This window comes from Gadus macrocephalus, chromosome 13, assembly GCF_031168955.1.
Source record: "Gadus macrocephalus chromosome 13, ASM3116895v1".
Classification (NCBI taxonomy): domain Eukaryota; kingdom Metazoa; phylum Chordata; class Actinopteri; order Gadiformes; family Gadidae; genus Gadus; species Gadus macrocephalus.
The window spans coordinates 2309286-2325377 of record NC_082394.1 but is presented as its reverse complement, the minus strand read 5'-3'; the positions used below and the strand labels follow the sequence as shown (position 1 = coordinate 2325377).

The 16092-nt window shown below is 45.8% G+C and overlaps 2 protein-coding genes across 3 annotated transcripts in view; one reads left to right on the top strand and one right to left on the bottom strand.

Annotated features, from left to right (window-relative positions):
- Positions 1-1478: 1478 nt before the first annotated feature.
- On the bottom strand, positions 1479-12967 carry aldh4a1 (aldehyde dehydrogenase 4 family, member A1). 2 transcript variants are annotated; one of them, XR_009528707.1, is made up of 16 exons: positions 12787-12955; positions 11414-11507; positions 10515-10607; positions 10220-10267; positions 9496-9651; positions 8694-8843; positions 7823-7897; positions 7446-7633; positions 6839-6912; positions 6126-6322; positions 5805-5852; positions 5504-5656; positions 4500-4621; positions 3963-4081; positions 2635-2843; positions 1479-2603 (listed from the first exon to the last, which is right to left on the bottom strand). XR_009528707.1 is itself a non-coding variant. In XM_060069642.1 (15 exons), the coding sequence occupies exons 1-15, from the start codon at positions 12825-12827 to the stop codon at positions 2731-2733; spliced, it is 1671 nt and encodes a 556-aa protein (XP_059925625.1). In that variant the 5' UTR covers positions 12828-12967; the 3' UTR covers positions 1479-2730. The 2 variants fall into 2 exon arrangements, 1 of the variants encoding a protein (XP_059925625.1); XM_060069642.1 differs by having other exon boundaries at positions 1479-2843; positions 12787-12967.
- Positions 12968-14251: 1284 nt separating this feature from the next.
- Positions 14252-16092, top strand: part of LOC132470778 (E3 ubiquitin-protein ligase RNF123) — a 125757-nt gene continuing 123916 nt past the window's right edge. The window contains 2 exon segments of the mRNA XM_060069647.1: positions 14252-14472; positions 15580-15695. Of these exon segments, the coding sequence (XP_059925630.1) occupies positions 15614-15695 (82 nt within the window). The 5' untranslated portion in view covers positions 14252-14472; positions 15580-15613.

The window sequence follows — 16092 nt, the reverse complement described above, 5'->3', positions numbered from 1 at the left end:
CTCCCTTAGGGATAGGGTGAGAAGCTCAGCCATCCGTGAGGAACTCGGATTAGAGCCGCTGCTCCTTTACTTAGAAAGGAGTCAGCTGAGGTGGTTTCGGGCATCTGGTAAGGATGCCCACTGGGCGCCTTCCTTGGGAGGTGTTTCAGGCACGTCCAGTGGGGAGGAGACCTCGGGGAAGACCCAGGACTAGGTGGAGAGATTATATCTCAACACTGGCCTGGGAACGCCTCGGGATCCCCCCGTCAGAGCTGGTCAATGTGGCCCGGGAAAGGGAAGTCTGGGGCCCCCTGCTTGAGCTGCTCCCCCCGCGACCCGACCCCGGATAAGCGGTCGAAAATGAGAAAAATCTGTTCTAAAAATATCTGTTCAGCATTCTTAATAACAATTTGGATTTCATGGCGTGCTTCCTCACTATGCGAGAGTACTAGAGTACATTACTGGGTTGGGGGAGGATTCCTCACTGGTTTACCACACTCTTACCACGTTCTGTTTCATGAGAAGAATTATGACAACAATGAAGACTCTTTCAGCAGCAGCGCTAGCCTTCATCAGGGGGAGAGCGAGAGGGGGGCACACCCACCGTAGGGGACTTGACTTTCACTCTTACTATAAGTTGTGTGTATGGCAATGTTTATGAGCAGAACCCTGTTTAATGGAAGAAAGGTCCATCTCATTGCTGTGTGATAGGGAGTCCAGATGGTTCAGCAGCCCCCACTTGCTTTGGCCAGAGTTCATCACCTTGATATGACAACACAGCAGCATTTTGATGAGCTTTTCAGAGTGAGAGAATCACTTTTGATTTAACCTTTTGTTAATGCGCTTAAACTTGGTGTCTTGTGTTAAAAACGACTGTGCATCCTGACGATGGTATAGCTGTGCCACTTTTCACAAATTACTCAAATATTAGCTATTTTTAGATAATCAACTAAATGCATTATTAATCCAACATGCTAAATTAGGCCTTTTATTAGCCATATTATTGCACAACATTAATTATAGGCTGCTCACAATATAATTGATCGAAAACCAGGAGCGGACTCCATATCGCCCTCTAGTGGATGGCCACCAGCGGGTGTAATGGGTTGTTTGGTCAGTGCTGTCCAAACTTGCTTTAAGGTATAGGTGTGGTTGGTGCTTCATAAGTTAGATATTTGATGGCAAATTTAAGACCTTTTTTTTTTTTTTTTTTTAAGTTGAAGTAGCGGTCCTGTATTTTATATACAGACACTGCCTTCAGGATTCACACCAAGGAATTGACTAATGAAAGCTGAGTGTGTGGTGTTTAAAGGGTTGTTTAAAGGGTTGTGACACCAAAAATGCGTGGTCATAAGGATTTTGTATTTATTTTTATCTTTGTCAGAAAATATGTTTCCCCAGGCCCCAGAATAGTTCCAGATCCAGTCTTGTTGGGTGAACTCGACAGTTCAATGATGTCATGTTATAAGAACCCTTAAATAAAACTCCAGATAGAGGCGTATCATTAACTAATAATTTAATAGGCTATTATCAAAAACATTCTGCCCTAAATTATTTTACAGTGTGTGGCAAACACAGGCACATTTTGAAGACGATAAAATCTGTTTTGCTATATTATAGACAAAAGATTAAAACGCACAAAAGTATCGTTGAGGAAAACACACTCCTCGCCATCCCCCTCCTTCCTGGAAAATAAACAAAACTATTATTTTCCAGATTTGTTGATCCGATCAAAGAATTCACTCAAATGAGACATTATGTCTCATTTGAAAGTGCAGTTAGTTAGAAGCACCAATTGTAACAAGTTCCCAGCAGAACAATCGGCTCGACAGAAACACAAATGACAAACTGGAAGGCTGGAGCAAGGGAAATACGTCACGCTCTCGCTGAAGCTGGTCGTTCGTACCAGCGTACCATCCAAATGGATAGCAGCATACCTCTTAGCTCTGGAGGTCAACAGGAAGTGCATATCCTACGTGGGAGGCTATCGTTAGCATTACAGTTGTTGTTATATAGCAAGTGTTAGCTAGGTTAACTAGCGTATCGTTAGCCTTCTGGATGCAATGGCGAAAAACCAAACAAGAGACAAACAAACGACTTTAAAACCGAACCAAGGTAATCTGGACGGATGAGCAGTTGGCCAATGTTACATTAAGGTTTTACGTTTACATGCAAACGCTCAACATCACAATGGCTTGTTTTATCAGGATTAAAAAAAATACATATTTGGGGTTTCTATTCATAATTTTTATGGTTAATTATTATGTTCCTATGAAGAACTTTGTTTTTGTTTCATACGGCTAAAATATGTTTAATTTAAAAGAGGTATGTCTCCAAGAGGTATGTCTTGAACTAATTCCACCGGTGATCAAACCTCAAACGCTTGAATAAAAACTGTAACCAGGGCGACGAACCCTGAGATTCTGAGGGGTGCCAACAGAGCCGACCGGTGCCTCCAGTTTCCATTTCAAAACAGCTAAAAATATAGAATTGCGCAACCCCCGTTTCAACATAGTTCAGTCCAAGCTCGTTGGTGGACGGGCGACCACAAAGAAACGCTCTGATGACAGAAGAAGAAGAAGAAGAGTCTGTGAAGCGTCTTCATCTCAACTCATTCTGATGGCCTTTCAGTGACAAATCTCAGAGCCTCTTTACCGCTGACGAGGGAATCGAACCGGGGACCATGGACGGAGGGCGGGAGGGAGTGAGGACGGGGAGAGGGACGGGGAGAGGGTCTGGGACGCGCCCAGCTCAGCTCATGTAGGGGTACTTCCACTCCTTCAGCGGGGCGAAGGTCTCCTTGACGACCTGCGGCGACGTCCATCTCAGCACGTAGTGACGGCCGCCCGGCTTGTCGTTGGTTCCTTGGGGAGGAAGGAGAACCAATACATAAATCAATCAATCATCAATCAATCAATCAATCAATCAATCATCAATCATCAATCAATCAAGGACAGACATTCATTTGGACATGGTCATAGTATGTGTCTGGGATGTGTACTGCTTGTGGGACAGGTTAGGATGATAGGAAAAGTTAGTTTATCCCTTTACACAGTTAGCGCTGAGGGGTTGGCCTTCAACGTGAATCTGCACTGTTGATAATGTAATTTTGATAAACGTGTAATACAAGTATGGTTGGCTTAACCTGGGTGTTCTAGGTTTGTGTCTGGTTGAGAGGGCAGCTGCCAGTAACACCAACTCAGGGCTGAACGATTTGGGGAAATAATCGAATTGCGATTATTTTGACCAATGTTGCGATCGCGATTTAATGTGCGATTTTTATAATTTATTAAGTTCCTTATGTTGCGTATTATTCACAAAAAAAATAAAATCATTCTTTAGTATGACCAACACAACATTGGAAGCAGTCAACATAGAAACAGCTCTTTCCTTTAGGCCAGGCCAATATGTTGAGATTAATTTATATTATAAACTTCTTTATTTAACTATTGAATTGCAAAATAAAAATAAATGAATCGTACTGATTTCCAGTCATTAATGGTAACAAATAACTTTTCTTTTAATCGCAGCCTTTTAGATTTGCATACCGCGTTCTATCACATCGCGATTTCGATTTGAATTAGATTAAACGTTCAGCCCTACACCAATTTGTTTAAAAGTATCCAGAAAGAAAGATGCATTCACGAGGGCTCGTCATATATTTTACCATTTTGCAGACACGGCAAGCAACAGTGATTTTTGCTCAGTAATTTAAGATCAGGAATGGGCATCTGGGTGAAGAATGTCTACGGGCCAGGCTGTGTGTGGACATCGGGGATCCAACCCAGTACGCCGTCATGTGCAGTTCCAATGTACCCGAATCCACGCTCCAAATCCAGTCGACTTCTCCCCGCTAACCACAGTACCCCGGTGTGTCGAAGTCACTGACCCACATGCCACATTGAGCTCAACGGCTTTGACCTCCCAGTGGTCCTCCCTCTGCCCGTGAACCAATCGGAGGAGGGGAGGCCCCCCCCCTGTACCTGAAGCTCTGGCGCCCCCGAACGGCTGCTGGGCCACGACGGAGCCCGTGGACTTGTCGTTGACGTAGTAGTTCCCCGCCGCGTTCCTCAAAGCTTTGGCCGCCTCTGCGACCACATTCCTGTCACAAGGGAACACACAATTCGTTCACATTAACATCACGGGCGTTTAGCAGACGCTTTTCACCCAAAGCGACTTACTCGGCCCAGTAAGGATGTTCATAGAACCAAGTGCCAAGCACTAACAACCGCTAGGTTAACCTATTCCCCGTACACAACAAAAGATAGCTAGGATGAGATGCTACACAATGCTAAGGACTATTTTTTAAGTGCAATTCAATAAACTAGTTCAACTCCGCTGAACTAGTGTGAACAAACCTGGTGTGTGAACCGAGCGTGTTGCCATGGTGTGAACCGGGTGTGAATGCACCTCTAACAACGTGTCCTACTTACCCGAACCGGGTGTGTGAACCAAGCGTGTTGCCATGGTGTGAATGTGAACATGGTGTGAATGCACCTCTTTAACCGGGGTGGACTTACTTGTCCTGAGCGAACACCGCCCCGGTCAGGGCGAAGGGGGAGGTGGTGTCCACCAGAGTCAGAACCTCCTTGTAGTCGTTGTCAGGATAGACGTACACCGACAGAACGGGCCCAAAGATCTCCTATCAGAGACGAAACATAACTGGTGCTCAGCAGCCGATATAACAAGGAAGCTCGCCTTGTGTTTTGTGAAGAAGGACCCAATTCAACCAGCCAAACTGACCTAAACATGTTTACATTAGCAGACATGTCAGGGTTTTCGAAAAAGTGTAGGTTAAACATTTACATTTGAAACCCAATGTAAGCAGGCCTGGCTGTGGTCGGCCATGCATGGTGAGAAACAGAGGGATCTGAGCTAACAAAACACAGAGCCCAGCTGGAGTCAGTGATGTAGATCTAGCTCAACGGGGCAAAAGCCTCACGGTATTGCCTTGCTAGCACAAGCCTACACCGGTTAAAGACAAAACTAATACAATTCAAAAAGTGTCAGCAAATATTTAACTAACACATTAAAACAAAAAAGGTAGCAGGCGTTATACTAGATGGTAGCCTAGTTCTTTGTCATCCAAACAGAACTTTTCCTGAAAACCTTTGAGCGTCGTTCTTGTGCATTCTAAAGCCAAAGCAGTGAAGGTCAAGGGTCAGATTCCCATGTGTAACGTACAGGCAGCAGCCATGACTAAGTGTTTGTGAAGCCCTGGCAGGAGGAACATGTAGTTCTGCTAACGGTGTGTGGGTTTGTGGTGGTTGGATGCAGAACACCAGACAACATTATGACTTTCGAAAAATGAATTGTCCGTAGAAGGAAAATATAACTCCAGAAATGGTAAAAGAAAATGTGCAAACCAATGGGAGAAGTTGACGCTACTTGCATATTCTTTGACAGTCTACGGTACCGGACTGTGAAATGGAAAAGGCCCCAACTGTAATAAAGTACTGGCTCAATAAACCGCGGGCCAACCGACTAATGAGCCCTTATCTGAGCAGAGACGTGCGTTTCTCACCTCGCTCATGAGGGGGTCCCGAGGATCCTTGACCTGGATGATAGTGGGCTCCACAAAGTAGCCCCTCCGGTCGTCACAGTTGCCCCCGGCGATGACGGTGAGGTCGGCGGAGGACCGGGCGTGGTCCAGCCACTTCTTGATGCGGGCGAAGGACTGCAGGGACCGAGGAGTCAGACCGTAAAACACTTGGTTTACGTTCACAGAGCAGGCAGGAAAAAACACCTGAAGACACGAGTCTCAGCCCACGTCTGTAACTGTTGAGTCTTTTAGCGTGCACGTTTTGAGTGACGCTTGTCTGTACCTTTTCATCGATCACAGCTGAGAAGAAGGTGCTGAAGTCTTCCACGGGCTGTGGGGAAAACCAACGTCAAAAAATAAACTTTAACACGCGTCAACAATGAATTACAGAAACGTGTGAGCCGGTTGTTAGAGATACTTGAAGAGTACTTGCTAGCAAGGCTAAAAGTGTGAAAAAACATGTTTGGTCCAGTATATATTCCATGATATGATGCAAAATTAGGGACGTCAAACTAACTTTACAAGGCAACCTCAAAACTGACCTAAAGTCCCGAGTGTTGCACTCTGAACAATAAAAGGTGAATAACGTCTCCGTCGTTCTTACGTTGCCCACTTTGATCTGCTTGTGGACCTCCAGCAGCCCGTCTCTGATCTGGGGCCAGAGGGACTGCGGGACGTACATCCGGGAGCAGGCCGAGCACTTCTGCCCGCCGTACTCGAACGCCGAGCGGATGGTCCCGTTCACCACGCTCTGGACGTCCGCCGAGGCGTGGACGAAGTGGAAGTTCTTACCGCCGCACTCTGGGAGGGGCACGGCAGCGAAGGGTCGGGTTAGAGACGCACGCATGCTGCCATGCGAACATACGCACCGATATTAATAATAATAAATCCATTATATTTATATAGCGCTTTTCAATGACCCAAAGACGCTTACAGTGAAGGGGGGGACCTAACTCACCACCACCAGTGTGTAGCACCCATGGGTGATGCACAGCATATTGTAGTATAGACAACACGCCAACAGGGGATGGCGTGGTCATGCTAACATGGTGATGCTAACATGCCAAGATTAACAACAGTGCAATGGCACGCGTGTCTGAGTTTGTTGTCTGCATGTCCATGACGATGTAGCACACAGATATCTACCTGCAAAAATAGATTCTTAAAATCAAAATGCAAGGAAGCACCAAACAAGTGCTGAAGTAAACTGGTTACGTAATGGGCTCTTATTGGTTTGGAATGTGGACTTCTTGGTTGTTAAGTGGTTTCCTCATTTCGGAACGTGGACGTCTTGGTTTGTCGGCGGTTCCAGCTCACCTCCAGCCACCCGAGGGAAGTTCTTGTAGATGTCCAGGTTCTGAGCCACCTGCTTCCAGAGCCGCTTGAAGGTCCTGCAGGGGGAAAGAGAAGATAAGAGAAGATGTTAACCCGCCCCGTGCCGTAAATGTAGGCGCCACAGCAGCAAGTACAGGAAATAGTAGAATAAAAAATATAGATAACTGCTAACCCAATAAAAATATCTCTACATAGACAATAACAACAAAAGTACCGATAGCCATTCAATTATCTCATCTAGTCACAATTTTACACAAAAACACACATGGAGACACTGACGTCTGTACTACAAACGCACACACAAGAATACAAACACAAACAATCATTACGCAAAGTGGTCATTCGTCGCTCAACAGGTAGAGCGAGGCTTGAGAATTCGATTCCCAGCGGGGCCACTCAGGCTAGGAATGTAGGACGGCAACCATTGCACCATGAGCCGCGTTCGATGAATGCATCGACCAAACGGTGAGCCACACAGTACGCACACTCCGGGAGAGATTAAGGCGTTTCCAAGGCCTTACGTCCACCAATCGGTGAGCGATATAGCACATATTCCTGGAGAGCCGTCTGCGTTTGGAGGGGGTCTTACGGGACGCTGCCGGTGAAGTTGATGCCGGCCAGGTGCTCCGAGGAGGTGACGGTGTCCCCGAACACGGGGCCGTCCGACGGGACGAACTGGATGATGTCGGGCGGCAGGCCGCAGTCGCGCAGCACGTTGTACACGGCGTAGCTAGCCGACATGGCTGTGTCGCTAGGCTTCCACAGAACCACGTTACCCTGGGAACCACACACGATGCAAACAAGAAGAGTACATTGATATGGATACATGAGAGGAAGCCACTGATGGATATTAAAACAAGAGGATGATTTGAAATGATTATTGTTTCATACACTGTAACGGTGGATGTGGATTCTTTACGTTGCAAGACCACTTAATTGCGGTTGTCAATTAACCTTTGACCTCACCATTACAGTAGGGGTGCCGGCCAGATTTCCACCAATAGCAGTGAAGTTGAAGGGGGACACCGCAGCCACGAAACCCTGACAGCGTTGGTGAAAAAGGAGAAACACACAATAATACACAGTATGAACATAATGTATAGGCAACCACGTTCAGCGAAACAGCCATTTGGGTTGGACTGATATGGCAGCACTGACAACTGCTCCGCACTTCCTAGGTAGCTTTGACGAAGATCTTTCCTTCCCTTGTGATAAGTATTGCCCTTAAAAGAAGGATAATGTAATACTGCACAATGATTTAGTAACACTTTGAGGATTTAGTTTGACAAACAGGTAAACTGTCAAAAGTTATTATCCATTATAGATTGAATTAATGATATATTATATAGGCCTATATGACAACAGTAGTCCGTTTTAAACAGAGATCAACTGGGGAAAAGAGCAGTAGGGTCATTGATGTCATTATGTGCCCTGTTCCATAACTTAACATCAATTCACTTCTGCAAGATCGGCCGAGAGAGAAACACACATTTTAATTGAAACGGTTTAAATCCCTGACGGATTGTTAAGGGCTGATTATGGTCCCACGTTCACGCAACGCAAGGGGGGTTACGGACGCCTTACGTCCTTGCGGACCCTCCTTGTGTCCACCGCCAGGGCCGGACGTGCTCCTCCCAAAAATTGTAACCTTCTGTCGAGGCGACGCAGCAGCGAGGGCTGTGATTGGTCCGCTCACTAAAACCCGACGCAGAACCAAAACAGGTTCACGACTGCGTTGAAGCGTTTGCGTGGTCCCTGCGTTGCGTGACCATAATCAGCCCTTAAGACCAGCCCGTTGACAGGAGGTCGGCTCGGCGAGCGGGGGGTGACCTCTGACCTCCAGGCCGCGGTACAGCATGGTGTTGGTGCTGCCGTCGGCGTCCAGCGGCTGCTCGTCCTGCAGCTCGACGGCGTGCTTGGCGTTGAAGCGGAAGAAGTCGATGAGCTCAGGAGCCGCGTCGATCTCCGCCTGCACCACCGTCTTACCCTGGGGGGGGGGGGGGGAGAGAGAGAGTTAGACTGGGGAGGGGGGGGAGAGAGAGAGTTAGACTGGGGGGGGGAGAGAGAGAGTTAGACTGGGGAGGGGGGGAGAGAGAGAGTTAGACTGGGGAGGGGGGGGGGAGAGACAGAGACATAGCCTTGGGGGGTGGGGAAAAGAAAGAAAGAAAGAAAGAAAGAAAGAAAGAAAGAAAGAAAGAAAGAAAGAAAGAAAGAAAGAAAGAAAGAAAGAAAGAAAGAAAGAAAGAAAGAAAGAAAGAAAGAAAGAAAGAAAGAAAGAAAGAAAGAAAGAAAGAAAGAAAGAAAGAAAGAAAGAAAGAGAGAGAGAGAGAGAGAGAGAGAGAGAGAGAGAGAGAGAGAGAGAGAGAGAGAGAGAGAGAGCCTACCAGCTTATCTGAAGAGACACTGTGATTTTAAATCGTATTCAGATAGAATTTCCCATGATGCCTTAGAAAGTGTTACGTTGAGGCATTGCATAAAGTATGATACGAATAAGACATAAGGTAGATATAATTAAAAGTGTAGCTACAGTTTTGGTATGACAACATTCAGGGTAACAGCAGGAGCTGAGGAGCTGACTGCCAGTGAAGACCGCCCTCCACTCGCCCCCAGCGTCGGCCCCCCTATGCCCCGGTCTTCACCTGGCCGATCATGGTCTTGGCCAGGATCTCGGCCCTCTTGGGTCCGCTGATGACGTCGGCGGCCTTGAAGAGGATCTGGGCGCGGTCACAGACCGGCTTCAGGTCCCACTCCCGCCGCGCAGCCACCGACGCCAGGATGGCTCTGTTGAGCAGGTCCTGTGGGTGGAAACCAGGACGGATCAGCGACAGGGCTGGGAGTTAGCATTAGCATTAGCGCTCTGTGGTGGGAGCCCAGCACAGACAGCATGGGAACGCTCATTTGTACGAGCGCTCGGTTATCTCCAGCACCAACCAATGGAAAGGCATTAGGGCCGGGCTGTGATCCGTTTTCCATTTGCAAGTCACTAAACAGTTAAAACAAACTCATTACTCTATTTAGAAAAATAAAGCACAACAAGGAAGCAAAACCTAAAATAATAAGTTCAGAGTCCATTCAGGCAAAGTTCATGAAGCAATATAGATCTTTTATTAATAATTTATCTAGTCTTTAAACCCTATTTTATTTCAACTGTACCGTTATATTTCATAGCATGAACTATGACGTTCCCATCACTTTCTCTAGTGTTTGGGGTTAGGACGCTGTGACCTTAAGATCTGAATGACCTCCTGACCTCACTGTCTCCCATCCCAGAGTTGCCCCGAGATGCCCTCTACCACGACCAGAGGTCACCTGGAGTCTGTAAGGATTTACAATGTTTGAACATCGAATACTAAAAACAATCACCTTGTCAGCGTAGCAGAACTTGGCCACCTTGTGCGAATGGTCAAAGGGCTGTGAATTAAAAACACATAATTAACAGACAATTTAGAAGTAATCCCATCGTAACAAAACAGAAACAGTAATTGATACGTTCATTTTATTGTTTGTCTTTCGATGCCTGCATGCAAATGGAGAAATTAACCTTTAATCCTTAACATGCATATTTGAACGTCGATATCCACGCCTTCGAAGTATCAATATTTGTGCGCTAAATGGAGCGATCGTTTACAGTGGAGATTGGCAGGCTACCCCGTCTCACCGATAACTGGTATCTAACATCTTTGGTCCACACACGTTCGTCTCCAACCACACAAGGAATCTCCTCCGTCTTTCCCTTCAGCTCGCTCAGCGCCTGGAGAGAGGGAGACAGGAGCGATCACTTAGTGAGGAAGCATCTCAGATAACATACCGGCTATCAGAGTGTTGTCTGATAAGCACGCGACAAAAGGAAAGGAAAGTGCTGGATTCCAAGCGGTGAAGGCTGAATTAGGCTGCGTTGAATAGCGACGCTAGGTATGCTCTGGTCTCTAGGTTTCTGTCGTAGCCCACCGAGCTATGGGTAACCCCATAGCTCTCCAGCCCCTTTGTCCTTCCTGCTATGTTTCCTATGCTTACTTTACTAGCTGAGGTGGTTTCGGTTTACATTAGTTTATACAAGCCCATTATCTTTACATATTACAGATCAAATGTCACTGAATCAGCTGCTTTTGCCAGGTCACGCAGAACCATGAATGTAAAGGCACCATCGTAGATGCGTACATACGCCGTGGCACTTAATGTACTCACTTATTGTATGTTTGTACGTCCTGAACCTGGCACTTAAAAAAAGTACTCAGCATTGTGTAGCATCTTATCCTAGCTATCTTTGTTGTATGCGGGGAATGGGTTAACCTAGTGATGGTTAGTGCTTGGCACTTGTTTCTATGAACATCCTTTCTGTACCGACAGCGATATATTGTTTCTCTTCTTCTGACAAATGTACTGATTGGAAGTCGCTTTGGATGAAAGCGACTGCTAAAAGCCACGATTATAAATGTAAATGAAAGACACCCACGGTGTATCTACGGCAACCATTCCACACCGAAGTAAGCCTCAGTGGCGTCGGTAAACCTTAACGCCTCCAGGAGTTTGAGTGTTCATTTGTGGGGGTAAACAGACCTTGAGAAGATCCTTCCTCTCCACACTGCCCTCCTTGAAGCCCAGGATCGGCTCATTCTTCACCTCCACGGCTGCCCGTGGAAACGTCCGGAACCTTAGAACACAAAGACACAGATCCGTTTCAAAACAGGACTCAAACCAACTGTTGGTATGATCGACATTATAACGTGTCCCGGCATCGAAATGTAATCTTCTGACACTCCCTCAGCGGTCTGTGTGGTTGGGGCTCAGGGAGCAGGAATTAGAGAATTCCACCAGAGGTTTTAATTGTACTGAATGGGATTACCTTAGACCACGAAAACCTTTCAACCGGCAGGAGGAGTTTGGACTCTTTTAATAAATAAACAGGTTGAGACCAAACTAGTTCTAACTTGAATCTCCCGTTTTCCAGAAACGTTGGATTCCAATGGAATCCCCAAACGAAAGTCATCTCCATGTTGATATTAGAAAAATAATACAGTGCATGGAAAAAATAGTATTCCATAATGTATCCACAATTAAACATTGATGAATTGGTTGCCACTTAAAACAGGTGTACACACACACCGCAACATTATCAACAACACACCATTTTGTCGGGATGTACCAAGGATGGTTTTAAGTAGTATTTAAGTATTTTAAGGACGTATGGAACTGCAACAATGTCCCACCGCTGGCCTTCACTGCCACCCTTCTGTCCTCCATGTATGATTAACTATGGGTCTCAACTTTGTCAACTTAAGGTTACAGCTTTGATAGCAGTTGTGGGTAGGAGGCGCATTCTCGTATTTAACTGATAAGGATTTATTCCAAAAACTCCACTTTCAATGCACATTAACATGCGCATATGGGTTCGATTCCCAAGGACAGGCGGGGACTTTTGTTTTGGTTTCAGGGCTCATGGACACCGCTGTGTCAGAGATAATAAAGAGATCGAGATTTGGTGTATAGTGGTTTCCCTGAGCAATTGTTTTAACAGCTGGCCAAGCAGCGAAAGGAACATTTCATTCACTAAGGATGGCTTTGCTTTTGGATGCAATACTTCCAGAAAATGCATGCATTTGCTTGCTTGAACATCTTGATATAGGTTTCGCAGTAGCCTTTAATTGGTTAATTAACTATACAACGTTACTGTACGTGTGCACATGCCAGCTTACTGCAAGACAGCCTATGTAAAGCATTGCATAACATTCAGGGAAACACACTCAAAGTTGATCCGTATTATGTGACATTTGACCATGGGACCTGAGTCATGCCAGCACCAGTAGCAGGCCGTATAACAAGCTGTCTGTAAACATTACATTATTACCAATCGGCTGAAACATTAAACCCCCCCCCCATGTTGCAAATGACATATGAGAGTCAACGAAGAGGTTATAACAACAGGTACCTACCCCCTCCACGAACAGACAAGAGTCGACCTCACACGGATCATGTTACAGATTTGATTGTTGAAGGAAACTATTTAAATAAGTCGTTCAGTGGTCGCCGAAGTCTGATCACCAGAACTATGATCAATGAACACATGCGCCGATATCCTATATACAGCGAAGCTAGCCAGAAGAAGGTTGACCTACAGTGAGCGAATGAGCAGTGGAAGAGACCATCACTTCACGGGGGTGCGCCATTATTTAAAGGAATATATTTTATATCTGTGTCGAGTGGTTATCATTTATGAACACAAAATGGACCTCAACAATGTAAAAGAGAATGATAAATTGTATTTTCGGAAACACCAAGAGCATTGTTTTACAATATAATAAAAGCACATTATCCCAAGACATACCGTATGCAGGATGGTATGAACTGTAGAAGGTGTAAGAAGAAAAAAATAACCTTAGCCAATGAGAGGCGACTAAACTGGAGGCCCGCGGGACGTGACTTCTGAATCCTATATCGCGATATCTTTAGGTAGGTACCGCCGTTTTCCGTTATATTATGTAACCTTGTAGATTTCTGTTTAACGTAAATAAACCCAACAGTAAATAAGCCCCACCATGATTTGAGCACCACGACAGGTTGAGGAAAGTTTCCCTAAGACCAGACCACCAACTCACCAACTCGGTAGGCTTGTCTGGTTCTGTTGATTTACTTCAAAGTTTCAACCGTCGGAAATAACGTTAAGCATTGCTCGGCCGCGGCCACCAGAGAGCGCTGTTGCTAACCGGTTCAATGGTTGGACGAGCAGCAGCCACCAGAGGGCGCTGTTGCTCACCTTGTCATTGGCTGGTCATCTGGGGGGAGATGATGCGCCTCCTGAATAAAGTCTAGGAAAACATTTGTATATATTAAATGTTATATCTTTATAGCATGTAATATCTAACTCCTCCTATTGCTATATTAGAGCTGATGTTTAAAGTCATCATGGAGGCAAGCCCGTCTCATGTCTGCTGTAGGCTCCATGTTATAAGGCCATTGTAACACACTAGTTACCCACTTATTGTGTGTTTTCGTTTGTATTCTATGCTGTTTTGTTCTATTTCATTGTATCTTCGAAAAAATAATTCTCTATTATATTATTTTGTATTCAATTCTATTCCATTATTATCCATTAGCTTATTTATTATAATTGATTGCTCACTCTAGTAACTTCTATATAATGTTATGTTATATTGTATTTATAGGCTTTGCTATTCTATTTGCATCGTTCTGAGGGGGATACAACTATAGTTAAAAAAAACAACGTTACAGATTTAGAGTGTTGCCTATTGACAGAAACAAAAAAAAAAAGTGTGAAAGTGTTAAAACGCACATTTAAGGACTCTTAAGAAGAGTTGGAGCCCATCCGAGCTGACTCACGACCCCATGACGAACCCCCCCATCCAGTTCGCGCCCGGGCCGCGGCGGGGTTTGAACCCGCCGACGCTCCGTGACGTGGGAATGGAACCAGAGACCACAGAGAGGAGGGTTTAAAAGACTAGCTGGTGGAAACACACATAGACACACGTACACACACACACACAGCTTGGAGCCGGTGTAACACATCCAGACCATTCACCCTGAAATAAACCAAAGACGTGGACACGGTGACCCGTCGGGGACAGAGACATAAAGAGAGAGACATATCACAGAAGGAAGCAGTAAGTGTTGTTATTACCAAGGCGTCCCACTGTTGTTATTATCCACAACTGAGTCACATTAGCCAGCGAGCTAGCGATGCTATGCTGCCACTTGCAATGCAATGCACTGCAATGCAATGCAATGGAGATTTGCACCAATTCAATCCTTGTAGATGCCGTTAAACGTGTGTTCGTTACCCGTGCATGCCTTCATGATGTCAGGCCAATGCAGTCCAAGGGACCCGGGCTAAGGACTGGATGCAGCTACAGAAGGAGCTGCACGGATAGCCTAGCTCACTCTTGATCGCAGTGTAGTGTGTCGTTATGCTGTTGTTGCTGAATGTGTTTCACCACACTGATAACTAAGCTGCTGTCCCATCGTTGGATTGCTGGACGTTTGTACACATCCGATGTTGTCACTAGATCAGGGTTACTCCTGTCATGAGTAAATGAACGCAACTGTGCAGCCAAATATGAGCAAGATAAGCCTCTGTGTGTACCACATGTTTTGTTCAACATGGTAAACCATGTCTCCACTGAGTGTAACGACTTTAAGTGAAAGAATGAGCACATCTCTGCTGATCGGCTCACACATACTACGGCGTTGTTACTGAGCTATACACAACTGTACCTGTTGTTTAGGGCAGCCACTACAGTTATTCATAGAGCTCACCGGTGCGATGGCAAATATCATGGATATATGTCCATATTTAATCTTAAATGTATAATGAGTAGCCTATGCTTTATTAAAAGTGGACTAAAGTGGTTAGGGTGTCTGATGTCAACTTTGTTGCGGAGGACTCTTACGAAAGGCAGAAAACCCTTTCAGAATGCGGTTGACTTGATGCTAGCTTGTGTTGTAACCTTTGTATCGTCAGTGTGCTACTCTCAAATGTAATATTATACTCACATTCGCACTTGAGTGATATTGATTCGATGTTTTCTATTTCATTCATTTTGTTTTCGATTGTGTTGTTGTTGTGGTTGAGGTTGTTGTTGTGGTGGTTTGTGCTGTGTTTGTTGTGTGTGTGTGTGTGTGTGTGTGTGTGTGTGTGTGTGTGGGGGGGGGTCAGCAGTTAAAGTAAGCTTGTGATCTTGTTGTTCATTGGGGTTGTTATTGTCTCCCAGCAGTGCATGGGTGGGGGGTCTAACGTCAGACACCATGAGCTCCAAGGAGGGTGGAACGGCCCTGACCCGCCGCAACTGCCGGCTGGCCTCGGACAACGACAAACCCAAATCCACAGGTAGGATCCCCCCCACACACACAGACACACACACAGACACACACACACAGACACACACACACACACACACACACACACACACACACACACACACACACACACACACACACACACACACACACACAGACACACACACACACACACACACACACACACACACACACACACACACACACACACACACACACACACACACACACACACACACACACACACACACACACAGAAAGAGACACAGACAAACCCAATCCACAGATAGGATCCCCCCCACACACACACACACAGACACACACACACACACACACACACACACACACACACACACACACACACACACACACACACACACACACACACACACACACACACACACACACACACACAGAAAGAGACACAG

Bases quoted from the DNA above. Each gene is read 5' to 3' on its own strand.
- aldh4a1 (XM_060069642.1), bottom strand. From the start codon at position 12,827: ATGATCCGTGTGAGGTCGACTCTTGTCTGTTCGTGGAGGGG. The intron at 7,898-8,693 runs GTCAGAGGTCAC...CAACGCTGTCAG, and splicing joins TGCTGTACCGCGGCCTGGAG to GGTTTCGTGGCTGCGGTGTC. The intron at 7,634-7,822 runs GTGAGGTCAAAG...TGTGGTTCCCAG, and splicing joins CCGGCACCCCTACTGTAATG to GGTAACGTGGTTCTGTGGAA.